The following is an 18,399-nucleotide window of genomic DNA, read 5'->3' as shown; positions in this document are numbered from 1 at the left end:
GAAAGGATGAACTTTGCCCTGGGGCAAGAAGGAGCCTGGTTTGAGGGAGGAGAAAAACGGGGTGAGATGAGCTGGTGGGTTGACAGGAGCCCCGTTACCTAGGGCCTCGCTCTCAATCCCAGGAGCCCCAATATTTCAGGTGTCTGCTCCCTGCATAAGCCTTTGCTCTTCTCCACAACGTCTGGTATTAAAGCTCATGATTAGGGACCCTTTCAAACTGGGGTTGGGATTGGAATTGGGACACTTTTTAAATCTCCAAGGGCCAACTTCTGTCCCCGGTGGGCAGTTTGCTGTGGAGCAGACACAGCTCAGGATGACCTCTTGGCTTGTCAACACATAGTGTTTTCTGTGTGCCAGGCACTGTTCTGAAGTCCTTGTCAACTAGTACGTCATTTAGTTCTAACAATCCAGTGAGGTAGGTACCACCTCTCTCTGGCCCAAAGTGACACTGCCCACACAGCTAGTAAATGGCAGAGTCAGGATTCAAACCCTGGCAGGCTGGTTTTAGGGTCCACGCTGTTACGCACGTCACTATGCTGGCTCCTAACAGCCCTATGCATTAGGGTTTATCAGCCTATTGTTATCATTTTACAGATGAGAAAACTGAGGCCCAGAGAGGTCAGTGACTTGGCTTGGGTGTTAGGATGTTGGGAATGGTGTGGGCATGTACATGGGTATGTGACCTCGGTGCCCAGGGAAGTCACAGGAACAAAGCCCGTGTGTGTGTGTGGGGTAGGTGTGGGGGGGGAGGGGGGAGAGGCAGGGTGCCAGGCTGGGTGCTGCCCCGCTTTCCTGACACCTGTGTGCCCAGCCTCACCCCTGCTTCCTCCCAGCTCTCATCCTACCCCTTGCAGGCGGCTCCTTGGCAAGGCTGCAGGACGGCCTGCCTTGCCAGGAGGGTCAGGGCCAGTGTCAGAGGTGCCGAAAAGACACCCAAGGAGGTGCCCAGGGAGCAGGGTGCCTGCATCCCTGGGACGTCGCCTCCCAGCTTAGGGGGTGGGTGCGGCAGAGGCCCGCGTGACCTTGAGGCTGACATTCCTCAGCAGCCACGTGACCCCAACTGGCAGGGACAGCTGCAGACAGGGGCCGAACCAGCTTTGTTCCCAGGGTGGCACCCGCTCTTCATCAGGCCCTGCTCAGCTCTTGCCCAGCGCTGCTTTCCTTCCCAGAGCTCAGTGGGTAGCTGGCACCGTGGGTCCCCTGCCATGAGTGCCTAGAGGCACAGAGCCACCAGGGTCTGTCCGCGTGGGGCGCGGGGCTGTGGGAGGATGGGGCAGGACCAGACGAAGCAGCAGATCGAGAAGGGGCTCCAGCTGTACCAGTCTAACCAGACAGAGAAGGCACTGCAGGTGTGGACGAAGGTGCTGGAGAAGAGCTCGGACCTAGTGGGGCGCTTTCGCGTGCTGGGCTGCCTGGTCACAGCCCACTCGGAGATGGGCCGCTACAAGGAGATGCTGAAGGTGGGAGCGCCTAGCGCTGGCGTGGGAGGGTGGGACAAGGGCTGGGTCTCTCCCAGGCTCCCCGGCCCCCTTCCCGCCTCCGCAGGCTCCCCTGTGTCCCACAGGCTAGTGGCCCGGGACAGAGGCTCTGAATCTACATCCAAGGCCCTGGGTCTTAGATGCTGGGTCATGGCTTCAGACATGGGCCTCTGGCCTTGAACTTCAGTGTCTGAGGCTCAGACTGAGGTTCTCAGCCTCCGGGTTTGGGGATTTCGAGGTCAGGTCTCGGGGTCTAGGTTCCAGCCTTCCTGTTTGGGATTCTGAGCCTGCTGTAGGTTTGACGCGCGCGTGCGTGTGTGTGTGTGTGTGTAGGAGGAGTTGGGGAGGGTAGTGGAGACTGTAGATCTAGGCTGGAGATTGAAAGCTCTGGGTCTGAGCTTGGGAGGTGGTGGCTCCAGGGCTGATGCTTCTAGTCTGTGGCTGGGTGTGGAAGCTCTGGGTCTGAAGCTTTGAGATGGGAGGCTCAGTGGGGTAGAGGGAGGCTCGGGTCTGAGGCTCAGAGTCCAGGATGACAGCCACCTGCCCACCACCTCTGTGGACAGTTTGCCGTGGTGCAGATTGACACTGCCCGGGAGCTGGAGGACGCTGACTTCCTCCTGGAGAGCTACCTGAACCTGGCACGCAGCAACGAGAAGCTGTGTGAGTTTCACAAGACCATCTCCTACTGCAAGACCTGCCTCGGCCTGCCTGGCACCAGGGCAGGAGCCCATCTTGGAGGCCAGGTCAGCCTGAGCATGGGCAATGCCTTCCTGGGCCTCAGCCTCTTCCAGAAGGCCCTGGAAAGCTTTGAGAAGGCCCTGCGCTATGCCCACAACAACGATGACGCCATGCTGGAGTGCCGCGTCTGCTGCAGCCTGGGCAGCTTCTATGCCCAGGTCAAGGTGGGTCTGGGCCCCAGGTAGAGGGTGATGGTGAGCTCCACCTCCCTGAGAGCCTCCTGTGAGCCATGCTCTGTCACGTTATACCATTTAGTCCTCATGGACATATCTGGGAGGGAACCCTTACCCAGGAAGGCAAAGACTGGGTCAGGTAGGGCAGAACCAGAATTTAAACCTTCATCTGTCTGACTTCCTGGGGGCATGGGAGGCTCCCGTGTGAGGACAGGCCATGAACCTGCACTGCCTCATGCTGGCCGTGTGATCGTGGACACGTCACCTCTCTTCTCTGAACCTTGATAGGTATATCTATAGAACCCGGGAGAATTCAATCCACTGTACAGCATGGTTGTGAGGATTCACCCATCACATATTTATTGAGCATTTACTATATCCCAGGCCCTGTTTTAGTTTTCACTAAAACAGCAGCGAAGTCCCCAGCCTCACAGTGTTTGCCTTCTAGGTGGGGGGGAAAGATGATAAGCACAGTGCGTAAGTGAATTCTAGAGCATGCCAGACAGTGCTCAGGAGAAAGGCAAGCAGGGAAAGGGGGTGAAAAGTGCTGAGGAGGGGCTGTTGCAGTTTCAAACGGGGGAGGGGGTTAGAAGGGCTCGTTGAGGTGATGTCTGATGCCTTGAAGGAGATGAGAGGGGGACCCCTGCAGAAATCTGGCAAAAGAGTGAAAAAGAGGGAACAGCTAAAGCAAAGCGCTGCCTGGGAGGAGCATGCCTGGCATGTCCCAGCAGGGATGGAGGCCGCATGGCTGCAGCAGGCACGTGAAAAGGAGGAAGGAGGCGGTGGGGTCAGAGAGGGAAGGGGGAGGGGAGAAGGCAGATTGTGAACAGCTGGATGGGGCCAGGGGCCAGAGGCTCCTGGTCCTGAGCACTCACTCTCCTTCCCCAAGGCATCCAGGCTGCACTTGGCCCATGGCATTTGTTAATGCCTGGCACATACTACATGCCTAATACATGTGGGGGGAAATGAGTGTGCAGGTGCTGCTGGGTCAGGTGGGTGTGAGGAAATGAGAGCCCTCCAGGATGACACTGAGGATTTTGTTTTCAGCAGCTAGACGAACAGGGAAAGCTATTCAGCGAGATGAGAGAGGATTAGAGAGGAATAGGGGTATTTTCAAACCCTTTTTTTTTTTTAAGATTTTATTGGGGAATCGGGGGAAGGGGAACAGACAAGTTGCTATCCTTTTGTTCTTCAGTCTAGTTGTGGAGGACTTTGCTTCACTGGCCCAAGTTGGCACCATCATTGCGCTCTTCCTGGGCGAGGCAGATCAGTCGCCGGCTTCTGGACGGCCGCTCACGGTGGCTGCTGGCCGCTCACGCTGGCTGCTGGCCGCTCACGCTGGCTGCTGGCTACACACGGTAGCCCATGGCAACCCACTGCCACAGGGACTGCAGCCCACGCCGCCGCCGTCGCCTGCGACTCAGGGCAGCCCAGCTCCAGGTTGAGCTGTTGTTCAGCATCTTAGCTGTGGAGGGCAGTGTCACTGGCCCTCATATGTGGGATCCGAACCGGGGCCCTCTGGCATCCCAAGCGAGTTCTTAACCATCGCGCCACTTGGCCGGCCCCTTTCCTCCCCTTTTATTGTCCATGTTTTATTGAAGAAGCATTGCCAAAAGTTCCATCTCGTCTCATTGCTTCCTCAAGGAGTCATGTAAGTTGTTCCTTTAGGTCTTTTACTTCCTTTGAACTGGGAACTTAAATAATGACTTGGTTAGATTTAGGTCACACGTTTTTGGTAAGAATACTATACAAGCAATGCTGCGTCCTCCATGTTGTATTGTATTGGTGGCCAAGAGAGTGACAACCTGATCCCTTTGTTTTAGGGTTTGTGTTTTTCCTTTCATGACCAGCAGGTTAACTTTTGGGGTGACACTTTGGGACTCTGTAACTATTCAGTTGTGCACTTAAACATTTTCCGGAATGGTTTTAGCATCTATTGATGTTTGTTGCCTGGATCATTCTTTTATTTTAACTCTAATGAAATGGTCATTTCCAAGTTCAGTGATTCTTGCTACAATTATTAGCTGGGATTTTTCTATACAAAAGAACTTTTCTTCATCAACTGGGGCTAATTAGTTACTCTGAAATAGCAGAATAAATACTTTTTCCCTTTCCTTTAATTACCAGTTTTCAGAATAGGGAGTTGATATAATAGCTGCCTTCAGTGGTCACACTTACTGGTTTATTTTGCCTCCTCTTTTTGGAGTATCTTTATGAAATCATGGATTTTTAAAAATATATTCAGTATCCTTTAGTCAGTTGCAATCATTGTTCTTTTTGATGCTCAAATTATTAGTGGGATTCCCTTCAGTGTAACTCTTGTGTCCTTTTTTTTTTTTTTTTAAGTATTTTATTGGCAAACAGTGTTTTTTCCCAGGACCCATCAGCGCCAAGTCAAGTAGTTGTTTCAATCTAGTTGTGGGGGGGTGCAGCTCCATGGCCCATGTGGGGATTGAACCGGCAGCCTTGGTGTTATGAGCACTGCGCTCTAACCACCTGAGCTAACCAGCCGCCCCTCCTGTGTCCTTTTGACAAGATTCAGTCTTTGAAAGAGTTGTGTTTTCTGACACAATAAACTGACCCGGGCTCATTTTGTATATTGTGTGCCCCACATCTGGTATTGGCCATTTCTCCAGATTCTTCATACTAGGAAATGATTATTTATTTATTTATTTATTTATTTATTTATTATTATTATTTTTTTTTTAGCTGAGCCATCCTGCCACCTTTTGGCAGCTCAGCAGCAACTCAGCTCGGGCTGGGCATCAAACCGCTGTTGCTCAGAGCTCAAACTCTTGAGCGAGCTCCTAACCAACTGAGCCACTCTGCTGACCCCAGGAAATGGTATTTAAAAACAAAATGTGCAGGCTGGCTGAGTGGTGCATTGGTTAAGAGCTGGCTTGGGACGCCAGAGGGCCCCGGTTCGGATCCCACATATGAGGGCCAGTGACACTGCCCTCTACAGCTAAGATGCTGAACAACAGCTCAACCTGGAGCTGGGCTGCCATGAGTCGCTGGTGTCGGCGTAGGCTGCAGCCCCTGTGGCAGTGGGTTGCCATGGGCTACCGTGTGTAGCCAGCAGCCAGCGTGAGCGGCCAGCAGCCGCCGTGAGCGGCCGTCCAGAAGCCAGCGACTGATCTGCCTCACCCGGGAAGAGCACAATGATGGTGCCAACTTGGGCCAGTGAAGCAACGTCCTCCGCAGCTAGACTGAAGAACAAAAGGATAGCAACTTGTCTGTTCCCCTTCCCCCGATTCCCCAATAAAAATCTTTAAAAAATATAATAATAAAAATAAAAAATAAAAACAAAATGTGGGCTGTTGGGGCTGTCATTGCTACTGGGTTGTTGTTGCTTCCAATTCTTTTCAGTTGCAAGGACAACTGAAGTTTACACTGATATTTCCAATTCAAATCTAAGGTTTCAGAATTTTCCTTAGTTCATTGAAAACTTGATTCTCTTTTCTCTTAGACTGAAAATCTTGGTTTCTAACAACATAATTAAGTATTTATTTTATCCCACAAAATAAATAAAACACTTTAAAAAGATAATACAAATAGTACTCAAAAAAAAAAAAAAGACACCTGAAGGAAGTTTTAAGATTTCTTTGCTGTTCTTTTGTCTTTATATCTCATTATGGATTAACATCTGCCATAGGCCAAGTATATGTTCTAAGGTCATTTGAAGCAATTTGTTTTCTGTGTGGTTATATGACTATACTATAACGTAATATAATATATTACAATACAATAATATATTTATATTGCTTTATATTATGTATAACATTATATGTTATATGTAACATTACTACATTATAACATAATTCTGTTATTATATAGAATAATTATAATTATAATAATATAATGATATGCAGTTAGGGTCATTTGTTTCTATTTTCTGTTTTTAGGGTTTTAAATTTTTGAATTTAATTTTTTTGAAACCATAGAACATTTACATGGCTTCAAATTAAAAAGTACATAACAAAATTTGTTAGGAAACAAGTTTTTATTGGGGTTATTGAGCGTTCTCTTTTGGTCATGTTAACTCAGAGATGCTTGTTAGATATCCAGTGAAAGATCAAATAGGTTTTCTATGAGAAAGATCAGGGAACCGGGGCTGTAGCTGAAGGGAACGTGAGGTCAAAAGAAGATTGTTTGATTTTGATTTTTGTTTTTATATTTTAAATGAGGTGAGAAATGCTGATGGGAATGATTTAGTAGAAAGAGATGGAGGACGGCTGGGCTGCAGGGGATTTGTTCCAGAGGCCCGAGGAGGGGCTCACATTTGAGAGGAAAGGGGAGCCCTCCTCCACAGTCGCAGGTGGGAAGCAGAGGGCGGATCTGATGGAATTTCATGGGTGAGCTGGATAATGGAGCTCCTCTCTGATTTTCTGTTTTCCCAGTGGCGTGTGAGGCGAGGTCCGCAGCTCAATAATGGGCAGGTAGAAAGGGCGTTTGGAGGCTTACAGAGAAAGAAAGGATGAGAGAATGATTTCACTGCCTTAGTGTGTCTGTCCTCACGTTCTTTTGAGCCAGCTGCTCTGGCAGTCAGTCACGGGGCCTTCAGGGAGCAGCTGCTGCTGGGTGCAGGAGGCAAACTCAAGTGGGGCTCTGGTACCCCTCCCACTGCCACCTTCTGTGTGTCCCTGAAGCTGAGAGGCCCAACTGGCACTGTGTGAGAAGAGAAGCCAACTGCATTTTCTTGCCTTCTCATTCATTCATTCAACAACTATTTATTGTGCATCTACTAAGTGCCAAAAACGGAGTCGTGGGATATTATTCAAACATCAGCACACCAGATGAAAACGCCTTCATTCATGGAACCTTTGCACCGGCTGTTTCCTCTGCCTGGGTCACTCTTTCCCTGGATTTTAGAATGAATGAATGAACATCCGGTGGGGCCTATGGGCCCCTGGCTGGTGGAGAACCAGGACCTGGAGGGGTAGCTCCTGCCACCCAGTGTGCCCTCCCACCCCGACCCCCCCATGTCCCTGCAGGACTACGAGAAAGCCCTGTTCTTCCCCTGCAAGGCCGCAGAGCTCGTCAACGACTACGGCAAGGGCTGGAGCCTCAAGTACCGGGCCATGAGCCAGTACCACATGGCTGTGGCATATCGTCTGCTGGGCCACCTGGGCAGTGCCATGGAGTGTTGTGAGGTGGGGCCGCAGGGAATGGGGAGCAGGTGGGGGTGTTGGGCCAGGGTCTGGGACCCAGGGCATCAGGGCCTCCTTCCAAATCAGCCCTCTGAGGCCCCAAGGCTTGTCCCTGGTCCAGCCTCTCTATAGCTGAGCCCCTGAAGTGTGCATGTTTCTCCTGCCCCTAACCTCACTCCCAGCACATTCTCAGGGGAGGAGGCTTCCCTCTGCCCACCATCACACACCCTCTATAGGGCACTTTAAATAGGACGTTCCACTGACCTGGGCTCAAATCCTAACTCTGCCACTTATTAGCCGGGTGACCTTGATGGAGTCACTTCTGCTCTCTGAGTTTCAGTTTTCACTTTGCTGGTGCTGTGAGGCCTCACTGGTTTGGTGCATGGGGCCTGAGCACCATGATGGGTGTTTTGGGCTCTGAGGATGTTGGTGATCCCTGGGCTGCCTGCCCGTCAGAGGAGCCCACTGGGTGAGGGCGCCCCTGTGGTGGACAGCAGATGAGCAGACCTGAGTGACTGGCCTCCCTCACAGGAGTCTATGAAGATTGCATTGCAGCATGGGGACCGGCCACTACAGGCACTCTGCCTGCTCTGCTTTGCTGACATCCACCGGAGCCGTGGGGACCTGGAGGTGAGGTCACTGGGATGTGGGGCGGGGGTGGGGGGCCCTGGTCCAGCCTGACCCCACCCTGACCCCAACCCCCATCTGGCTGTGCAGACAGCCTTCCCCAGGTACGACTCTGCCATGAGCATCATGACCGAGATTGGAAACCGCCTGGGGCAGGTGCAGGTGCTGCTAGGCGTGGCCAAATGCTGGGTGGCCAGGAAGGCGCTGGACAAGGTGAGGTCAGGCCCTGTCCTGCAGCCCCCGGCTCTCCCCAGTGCTCCCATTTGGGGCCAGTAGGTCAGCCAACAATCTGTGGGTCTGGTCCTGGGCAGGACTCTCTAACATCAGTCTCACTCCAATCCTGTGAGGCTTGGACATTCCAAGTCACTTTCCAGGCTCAGAGAAGGCCCATGACTTGCCCAGTCATACAGCTGGTTAAGGGGCAGAGCTGGGGTTTGAACTCAGGGCCCTTTAACACACCCCACAGGACAGGAATATTCTTCCCTTCTGTATCTGAGTAAACTGAGGCAGGAGGTAACTTGCCCACACAGGTCTTATGACTGTACCCCAGTCTCTTCCTGCTGCCTCCACACACAGGGCGGCTGTCCAGCCCTGTCACCCTCCCCACGTCCACTTCTCCCTACGTCTTCCTTTCTTATGAGCCAAGGCCTCTGTCAGACAGCTCTCTTCACAGCCCTGGCCTGTGCTTACCTTCCAGGCTCTGGATGCCATCGAGAGAGCCCAGGACCTGGCTGAGGAGGTGGGCAACAAGGTCAGACCTGATTCTATCTCCTGAGTCTGGAATCAAGAGCCCAGGGTGAAATCTCGGGTGGGTGGGGAGGGCCCCACTGAGCCCGCTCATGCCTTGAACCCTGCCTGATCGCCAGGAGTTGCCCCCAGCCATTCCCAGACCCCAGCTGTTTCTCTTCCATCCAGAGAGTGCTGCAAAGGGCAGGGTAAGAATTCTGTAGCTCAGAGGATATCAGAATTCCTCAGAGGCTTCTTGATGGTCATTAAAACTCCCACAGTGGCCTCTACTCACTGAAAGATGGGCACCTCAGGGTTCTTACAGGCATGGCTTCCAGTCCTCGCTGTCTCCCTGCAAGGTAGGCACGGTGAGCCCCGTTTTACAGATGAGGAAAGCGAGGCTCAGAAGGGTATTCGAGGGCCCACTGCCTGGTCACTGGCCTGTCTTAACTCCAAAGATATATGGCCTCTCTAAATTTAATAATCGTATCCAAACCTTTAAATGTTGACAACAGGCTCGGTGTTTCTCAAAGTCTCCTAGAAGATGCGCGTTTCTCTGGGATCAGCCGTACAGTCCAACTAAAATGCCAAATATATGTGACTTTGGCTGGATTATAGGCACTCAGGTTTACTCCAGGATCTTGGGCTGATGTGAAATGCCCATGAGCTGGTGTGTGTATTTAATTAACGAAAACAGGGAAGGAAATTGGTTATTATGGAGTCAATGCAGCAGGTTCTAGGGGTGAGGACCACCGACCTCACCCACCCCCTCATTCTGCATGAGGGAAAACCAAGGCCCAGAGAGGGAAGGACGTTTTTCTTAGGTCCACCAGTAAGGCAAGAATTCAGCCAAGACTGGCCCCCATGTGAACTTGCTGTCCAGCCACCCGATGGGGACAGCTTCTCGGGCTGGGCAAGGAGGGACGTGGGACGGCTGCTCGCCCGCATTGACCCGGTCTTGTCCTTTCTGCCCATTCTCCTGTCCCTGCTGGCCCAGCTGAGCCAGCTGAAGTTGCATTGCCTGAGTGAGAGCATCTACCGCAGCAAGGGGCTGCAGCGGGAGCTGCGAGCCCACGTCGTGCGCTTCCACGAGTGTGTGGAGGAGACCGAGCTCTACTGTGGCCTGTGCGGAGAGTCCATAGGGGAGAAGAACAGCCGGCTTCAGGCCCTGCCCTGTTCGCACATCTTCCACCTGCGGTGAGGGCTCTGGCCGGCGGGGGCAGGGGCGTGCAGGCCTCTGGGTGCTCTAGGGCTTCATCACAATAGCGGTCGTAACGGCGGACACTTACATAGTGATGTCTGCGTCCCAAGCATGTCCGAAGAGCTTCCCATGTATTAATTCATCGAATCCTCTTGGCAGCCCGATGAGGGTCCATTCTTACTAGTATTCTCCCCAAAGAGGATTCAGAGACGCCTCTTGAAGGTCACGGGATTCAGACACCTGGGCCAGTCCTGCCTCAGGGCTGTGGCAGGTACAGGCTTCCATCGCCACTTCCCGATGCCCGGCCCAGGCGCGCCCCTCTCCCCACCCCCTCTCACCCCATCCATGCCAGTGGGAGAGGCAGGCAGTATCGCTAGCAGGAGCCTGGGGGTCATCCCCTTCTCTTGACACCTTCCCAGCCCCTGCAGAGGGGAGGGGAGGAGAGAGAGGCTCATTGAGTGGACAGAGCCCTTTGCCTCCCAAGGTGCCTGCAGAACAACGGGACACGGAGCTGCCCCAACTGCCGCCGCTCATCCATGAAGCCTGGCTTTGTGTGACTCTGTCAGCAGTCTTGGGGTTCCCCCTCACCTCCCCCAGCTCCTCCACCATCACGCTGGAGACCCCTGACCGGCCATGTCCTGGATGCCTGTTTATTCCTGGGGCAGCTACCAGGGCCACCTGGGACCTCCACCAGGGCCTAGGGCCTGCCCACAGCTGCTCCTTAAGGCCCAGCTGCCCCCCCTTCCTCTTTGTACTTTGCTCTTTATAGAAAAATAAACTGTTGTACCTGGTCCCAGCGATTCTGACTTTCCCTGCCCGAGGTCTGAGGGGCTGGGGCTCTCCCGTGAGCTTCCTCAGACACAAGCATCCCTCCAAACACGTGTGCGAGCGCCTCCAGCTGCCCTTCCAGGTTCTTGGGATGCCAGTGAGACAGAAAAAGATCCCTGCCAGGAGGGAGCGGCTGACATGCAGGGGTGGGTAGGAGGATGCAATAAACAGTAAATGTAATCAAGCAACATAGAACGTCTGATAGAAAGATGTTATGACCTGAATTGTGTCCCCCAAAGTTCATATATTGAAGCCCTAACCCCCAACATGACTGCATTAAGAGATAGGGCCTCTAAGGAGGTATTTAAGGTTATATGAGGTCATACGGGTGAGGCCCTAATCCTTTAGTGTCCTTATAAGAAAAGAAGAAACACCAGAGAGCTTTCTTCCTCTCTTTCCACTCACACGCAGTAGAAAGGCCATGTGAGGATACAGCAGGACACGGCTATCTGCAACCGGANCCCCACCCTTCCCCCATGCTGCGCAGAGAAAAGAATGTGTGGAGGACACAGTAAGAAGGCAGCTATCTTGTAAGCCAGGAAGAGAGCCTTCACCACAAACCGAATTTTCTGGCACCTTGATCTTGGACTTCCCAGCCACCAGAACTGTGAGGAAATAAATTTCTTCTGCTTAAGCCACCCATTCTCTGGTATTTTGTTATGGCAAAACTAATGGCAAAATCTAGTGGACTAACGCAAAAGTGGTAAGTGCTTTGGAACAATAAAGACTAGAGCAGCGTTCCTCTTCCCCTTCATCCCCTTCCCTTTTCTTCAGTCCTAAAACCATTAGGTGTGACAGAACAAGGCAGGCATCCAAGTGCAGGGGTGTCCTTGTGTGGGGTGTTGGAACCCAAGTAGTGTAAGGAGGTGTCTGCACAGGGGAAGCCCCCATGTGGGAAGAGCCTACACAGAGAGAGAAGGGTGACCACATGAATGGGTGCCTCAGGCTGGAGTGTCAGAGCCCAAGTCAGGTGAGACAGGAGCTGACTGACGTGAGGGCAAGGCCTGGGCTGGGTGTTGGAGCCAAGCCAGGTGAGGAGGACATCCATGCAGATGGGTGGTCTGGGAGTGGAGCCTGAGGACGGCGTCTGCGCACAGGGCGGCCTGGCGTGTCGGAGCAGAGCAAGCTGGTGAGGACGCCCTGGGAGAAAAAGGCCCATCATGGGGAACTGGAGCCTAACAAAGTGAGGAGATGATTCTATGGGGGTGGGAGGGTGTGGCCTTCCACAAGAAAAAAGAGTGATTTCTTGTGGCCTGGTGCAGAGCTCAGGCGGGGTAACAAGGGGCAGCCTGGCATAGGTTGTTGGGGCCTAAGCAGGGTCAGGAGGCAGCCACGTTGCGGAAGGTCAGGTGTGAGGTGTCAGAGCTTGAGTAATATGAACAGGACCTGCAGGTGGGACATTAGAAGCAAGATAGGGCGAAGAGGGACCTGTGCGTGGAAGGGAGTGGCAGTGAGAAATTGGTTTCATCGGGGGACTGATCAAATAAGTAGCTGTGTTAGGGGTAATGCGAGCCAGGCCACTACTGAAGAAGAGAGTTACAAATAAGAAAAGGGAGACAACCAGAAGGGACCTTGTGGTGTTGAATTGGAATTGTAGGGGTCAGTGTGAACTCATGGATTTCAAAATATATAGCTAAAGAGAGAAATCAGTATAGTTACGTGTGTGTGTGTGTGTGTGTGTGTGTGTGTGTGTGTGTGCTGGCCAAGGAGCAGTGACATGCCAGTAGCAATGAGCTCATCCAGCACCCAGATATTGGCATCTAAACACCATGTTCCACTAAAAGGAATCAAGGCTCTTTGGGGAAACGGCTGCTTCTAGGTCTGGACCAGGCTGAAGGCACAAGATGAGCCTGAAATACCTTGGGTCAGACAGCAAACAAAGCTGAAAGAATGATAGGGATAATTCAAACTGGACACAAGAGCCAGCTTGAATGGCCTCCCACTGACCCATTAGCAATGATTATCTTAGCTCAGGCAGCCATGCCCCAATACTATAGGCTGGGTGGCTTAAACAACTGAAATGTATTCTCTCATCATTCTGGAGACTGGAAATGCAAGATCAAGGTGCCAGCAGGGCTGGTGTCAGTGAGGGCTCTCTCCTCGGGTTGCAGATGGCCACCTTCTCCCTGTGTCCTCACACGGGCCTTTTCACTGGGCATGTGAGTGGACAGAGCAGAGCGCTTGCTCTGTCTTCCTCTTCTTATAAACCCCTAATCCTATCATAAGGGCCCCACCCTCATGACCTAATCTAACTCTAATTACCTCCCATTTCCAAATACCATTCCATGGGGGGTTAGGGCTTCAACATATACATTTTGAGGGGGGACACATTTAGTCCATAGCAATAATACCAACAGATTTTATTGGATAAAACAAAAATCTATGCTGATATAAATAAATAAATAAATAAATAAATAAATAAATAAATAAAAATTTTGATGAAGAATGGGATATTTACATTGTTCCAAAGTATTTCCATACAAAATACTTATTAATTTCAAAAAAAGAGTGACTTCGGGCCGGCTGAGTGGCTCAGTTGGTTAAGAGCTCGCTCAAGAGTTTGAGCTCTGAGCAACAGCAGTTCGAGTCCGACCCGAGCTGAGCAGCTGCTGAGCTGCCAACAGGTGGCAGGATGGCTCAGCTAAAAAAAAAAAAAAAAAGTGATTTCACAGTGGAGAACATGGGCAGACACCAGATTAATCAAGCAAAAAAGGTTCACATCTCCAGTAATAGGACAAAATGAAATCAGTTGCTATCTGAATTAATGCAGTGAGAAACTCAGCATCTCCTCTGTGACATTCCTTCCAAAGATGAACCACCCAAATGTGAAATCAGGAAGAACACCAAATAAACACAAATTTATAAATATTCTACAAAGTAACTGCAATCTTCAAAAGTGTCAAGGTCATGAAGCCAAGGAAAGACTGGGGAACTATCCCAGATTGAAAGAGACGTAAGCACCACAACTAAATACAATGCTTGATTCTGGTCTTGATTCTGGACTGGGTCCTTTTGCTGTAAAGGACATTATTGGGACAATTGGTGAAACATGAATGGGGTCTGAGGATTAGATGGTAGAAACATATCAAAGTTAACTTCCTGATATTGAAGGTTGTGTTGTAGTTAAGTAGGCCAATGACCTTGATTGTAGGATATTCCCACCAAAGTATTCAAGGTGATGTGGTAGCTGGTCAGCAGTATACTCTCGGTGCAAGGAGAAAAGTTATTTACATTGTATTTTCAACTTTTCTCTAATTTGAAGGGTTTTTTTTCTGTTTTTTTTTTTAAAGATTTTATTGGGGAATTGGGGGAGGGGAACAAATTGCTGTCCTTTTGTTCTTCAGTCTAGTTGTGGAGGACGTCGCTTCACTGGCCCATGTTGGTATTATCATTGAGCTCTTCCTGGCTGAGGCAGATCCGTCGCCAGCCACTGGACGGCGGCTCACGGCGGCTCCTGGCAACTCACGCCGGCTGCCGGCCCCTCACGGTAGCTTATAGCAGCCCACTGCAGCCCCACTGCAGTCTACATCGTGGCCGGTGACTCACAGCAGCCCAGCTCCAGGTTGAGCCATTGTTCACCATCTTAGCTGTAGAGGGCAGAGTGTCACTGGCCCTCATGTGGGATCCGACCCAGGGCCCTGCTGCTTAGAGCTGGCGTACCAAGCCAACTCTTAACCAAAGCGCCACTTGGCCAGCCCTGAAGTGTTTTTTTTTTCCAAAATAAAATATGTAATAATAATAAAAAAAAGAGTAGTAGGGCTGGCCGAGTGGCTCAGTTGGTTAAGAGCTTGCTCAAGAGTGCAAGCTCTGAGCAACAGAGTCACCAGTTGGAATCCCGGCCGGAGCTGAGCTGCCGCTGAGCTGCCAACAGGTGGCAGGATGGCTCAGCTAAAAAAAAAAAAAAAAGTAAGGGAACCAGGAGCCTGGGGAATGGCTGGGGCAGGGAGGGGCAGGCTGTAGCATTAACAGGTTGTAAAGGTGGGCCTGGATGAGAAGGAGGCATTTGAGCAAAGGATTGAAAGAGGTAAGGGGGTTAACCAAGCAAATGTCCTGGTAAGAGCATTCCAGGAAAAGGGAATAGAGTCCTAGACTGGCACTGTCTTGGACTGGTCCTGGAGCAGCAGGAGGCCTGGAGCTGTGAGCAGGGAGGCAGGGAGGTGGAGTCAGGTCCTGGCGGAAATCAAAGGGGAGTGAGAACACACAGGGCTCTGTGGGCGGTTGCAAGGACTCTTACTCTGAGTGAGACAGGCAGCTGCTGCAGGGTTTTGAGCAGAGGAGTGACATGATCTGACAAGGTTTTAAAAGAATTCCTTTGGTTGTCGTGTTGAAACAGACTACACCAGACAATTGGTCTGGATGCTTAAAAAATGTCAATGTCATCAAAGACCAAAAAAAGGATGGGAGACTGACTGTTCTAGATTAAAGGAGACAAAAGAGATACAGCAACTGAATGCTGTATGATCCTCGACTTGATACTGATTTTTTTTTTTTAAGGATGTAAGGGATGTTTTCAGGATAATTGAAGAAAATTTAATATGGACTGTATATGAGATATTATTGTATCAACATTAAATTCCTTAGGTATGACAATGTATTATACTGTAATGTATTATAGTTACACATAAGAATGTCTTTATTCTTAAAAGACAGAAGCTGAAATACTTAGAGGTGAAGTGTCATGATGCCTGCAACTTATTTTTTAAACTATATTGGGTTGTCGGAAAAGTCATGACGCATTTTTGCAACGAAAAACATAGAAAAAATACATCATGACTTTTCCAACAACCCAATAGTTGGCATGCAATATTATATTAATTTCAGGTGTACAACATAGTGATTCAACATTTATATATTTTACGATGTGCTCACCACACTAAATCTAGTAACCATACGTCACCGTTGTTTTTTAAATTAAAGTATTATTGGCATACGATATTATTTTAATTTCAGGTGTACAACAGTAATTCTACATTGCAACTTAATTTGAAATGGCTCAGGAAAAAACACACACAGAGCAAAAGCAAATGTGCAAAATGTGATCAATTGGTGAATCTAGGTGAAAGGTATACAGGTACTCATTTTCTATTCTTTTAACTTTTTAATGTATTTAATCTTCTTCAAAATAACGGATTTTAGGAAGTATATTAGTCAGGGTTCTCCAGAGGAACAGAAACAATAGGAGACAGATATATAGATAGATGATATAGATATAGATATAGATATAGATATAGATATAGATATAGATATAGATATAGATATACCAGGGGTACCAAAAAAATGTATACAAGTGGACACTTTGGTCAATGTTGCTCAAGCTGTAGTTCACTGTAATCAGAAGTGTCTGGAGGCTGATGGTAACTACTTTGAGCACCACTTGTAATTGCTGATGTCAAATGTGACTTGTATTCATCTTTCGTTATCGGTATATATTATTACAATTTTAATACAGTTTTCCTTTCTTAAAATGTGTATACATTTTTTTGGCACCCTCTGCAGATACAGATAAAGATAACGATATAGATATAGAGATATGTAAAGAAATTTATTATAAGGAATTGGCAAGTGGGTAGGCCCAAAGATTTGCAGAGTGAGTCAACCAGCTGGAAACCCAGGAATAGTGATAGTTTAGTTCCAGTCTGAGTCAGAAGGCCTGACGTCCAGGAGGATGTAGCTCTAGTCTGAAAGCTGGCAGGCTCAAGAACCAAGAAGAGCTGATGTTTCAGTTTGTGGCTGAAGGCAGGAAAAGACCAAAGTCCTAGCTCAAGGCAGTAAGGCAGGAGGAATTCCCTCTTCCTTGGGGGAGGGTCAGCCCTTTTCTTCTATTTATGCCTTCAACTGATTGGATGAAGCCCACCCACATTAGGGAGGACAATCTGCTTTACTCACTGTACCAGTTTAAATGTTAATTTCATCTAAAATATCCTCACAGAAAAACACCCAGAAAAATGTTTGACCAAATATCTGGGCACCCCATGGCCCAGTCAAATTGACACATAAAATTAACCATCACAGGAATGTTAGGGTAGAAGCAGGCCAACTAATGAAGTGGACCCTGCAATAACCTGGGTGAGACAAGATGCTGGTTTGAACCAGGGTGATAGGCCATGGAGGTAACGAGAAGTGTCAATTGCAATAGGAGAAAGAGAATTCAGTATAGAAGTGAACTCAATTCCCAGTACAGCAAAGACACTGGGGATTTATAGCCAACAAGCACAATGAGGGGTCAGTGGATAGACAATTACTAAGAGGAGACATTACAGGAAGGGGGATTCTTGCTAAGTTAGCCTAACAGGATTCTTGTTAAAAGCAGTCCAGGGCCGGCTGAGTGGCGCGATGGTTAAGAACTGGCTTGGGGTGCCAGAGGGCCCCGGTTCGGATCCCACATATGAGGGCCAGTGACACTGCCCTCTACAGCTAAGATGCTGAACAACAGCTCAACCTGGAGCTGGGCTGCCATGAGTCGCCTGTGACGGGGTAGGTAGGCTGCAGCCCCTGTGGCAGTGGGTTGTCATGGGCTACTGAGCCAGCAGCCAGTGTGAGAGGCCAGCAGCCGCAGTGAGCAGCCGTCCAGAAGCCGGTGACTGATCTGCCTCGCCTGGGAAGAGCGCAATGATGGTGCCAACTTGGGCCAGTGAAGCAACGTCCTCCACAACTAGACTGAAGAACAAAAGGACAGCAACTTGTCTGTTCCCATCCCCCCAATTCCCCAGCGCTGTTCCCATCCCCCCAATTCCCCAATAAAAATCTAAAAAAAAATCAGTCCAAGGATTTCTATATCAAAGGTGGGAGATGAGGAACTTGATCAGGGGGGTCTCGATAACCTGACTTAGCAGGATTCTTGCTAAAACTGGGAGAGGCAGGCTGAGGACAGGACCTAAGGACAGGGCCCAAAGTCAAGAGCTGGTGGGAAAGAGGGCTCAGAGGAGCCTGTCTAAAGTTTGGTCAAGGAGAAGCTGCCACCACCTATCACAGGCCCAGGCTGGAGGCTTTCTAATCAGATTCCTATTTGTTGGGATCTCCAAATGTAGGCCCCAGAACAGGATGCACCTACCTCAGGTATGGTGAGATCAGCACAGACAGGACAGCTCCCGCCCCAACTGGGCTTCTTGACTCCTGTCAGGCAACTCTGAAAAGTGTGAATTTGGTTTCCGCAGCCCCAGTACTGACACTGACTCACTGAACAACCTTGGGCAAGTCACTTAACCTCTCTGCTCCTCCACATCCTTGTCTAACATTGACAATGATAATTCAGTCTGTTCACAGGGCAGGGCTGTTGAGAGGATGGAATATATACTATTACCTGCGGGGGTGCTTTGTCAGCCCACGCAAGCAGCTGCAAATGAAGTGCCTTCAACGGCATTCCAAGAAAAACACTGGATAGATTTTCACCACATTTAGGGCCTATCTGTGATGGTTTGACTTAAAATATGTTACATGGCTTACACGAAGTTCATGTTAGGAGTGCCCTGGGCCTCACC

The 18,399-nt window shown here is 49.9% G+C and overlaps 1 protein-coding gene across 2 annotated transcripts; it reads left to right on the top strand.

Moving 5' to 3' along the window:
* Positions 1-1,055: 1,055 nt before the first annotated feature.
* On the top strand, positions 1,056-11,294 carry RAPSN (receptor associated protein of the synapse). Of its 2 annotated transcripts, none has more exons than XM_019656314.1 (8): positions 1,056-1,460; positions 2,042-2,380; positions 7,384-7,542; positions 8,071-8,169; positions 8,257-8,379; positions 8,864-8,917; positions 9,890-10,089; positions 10,578-11,294. In XM_019656314.1, exons 1-8 carry the CDS (start codon positions 1,269-1,271, stop codon positions 10,648-10,650), a joined length of 1,239 nt encoding a protein of 412 aa, XP_019511859.1. In that variant the 5' UTR covers positions 1,056-1,268; the 3' UTR covers positions 10,651-11,294. The 2 variants fall into 2 exon arrangements, with proteins under 2 accessions (XP_019511859.1, XP_019511860.1); XM_019656315.1 differs by having other exon boundaries at positions 1,091-1,460; positions 7,417-7,542.
* Positions 11,295-18,399: the final 7,105 nt, after the last annotated feature.

This window comes from Hipposideros armiger, unplaced genomic scaffold (assembly GCF_001890085.2).
Source record: "Hipposideros armiger isolate ML-2016 unplaced genomic scaffold, ASM189008v1 scaffold_258, whole genome shotgun sequence".
Lineage (NCBI taxonomy): Eukaryota > Metazoa > Chordata > Mammalia > Chiroptera > Hipposideridae > Hipposideros > Hipposideros armiger.
This window is presented reverse-complemented; position numbering and strand designations above follow the sequence as displayed.

Bases quoted from the DNA above. Each gene is read 5' to 3' on its own strand.
- RAPSN (XM_019656314.1), top strand. From the start codon at position 1,269: ATGGGGCAGGACCAGACGAAGCAGCAGATCGAGAAGGGGCTCCAGCTG. The intron at 7,543-8,070 runs GTGGGGCCGCAG...CCTCCCTCACAG, and splicing joins GTGCCATGGAGTGTTGTGAG to GAGTCTATGAAGATTGCATT. The intron at 10,090-10,577 runs GTGAGGGCTCTG...TTGCCTCCCAAG, and splicing joins TCGCACATCTTCCACCTGCG to GTGCCTGCAGAACAACGGGA.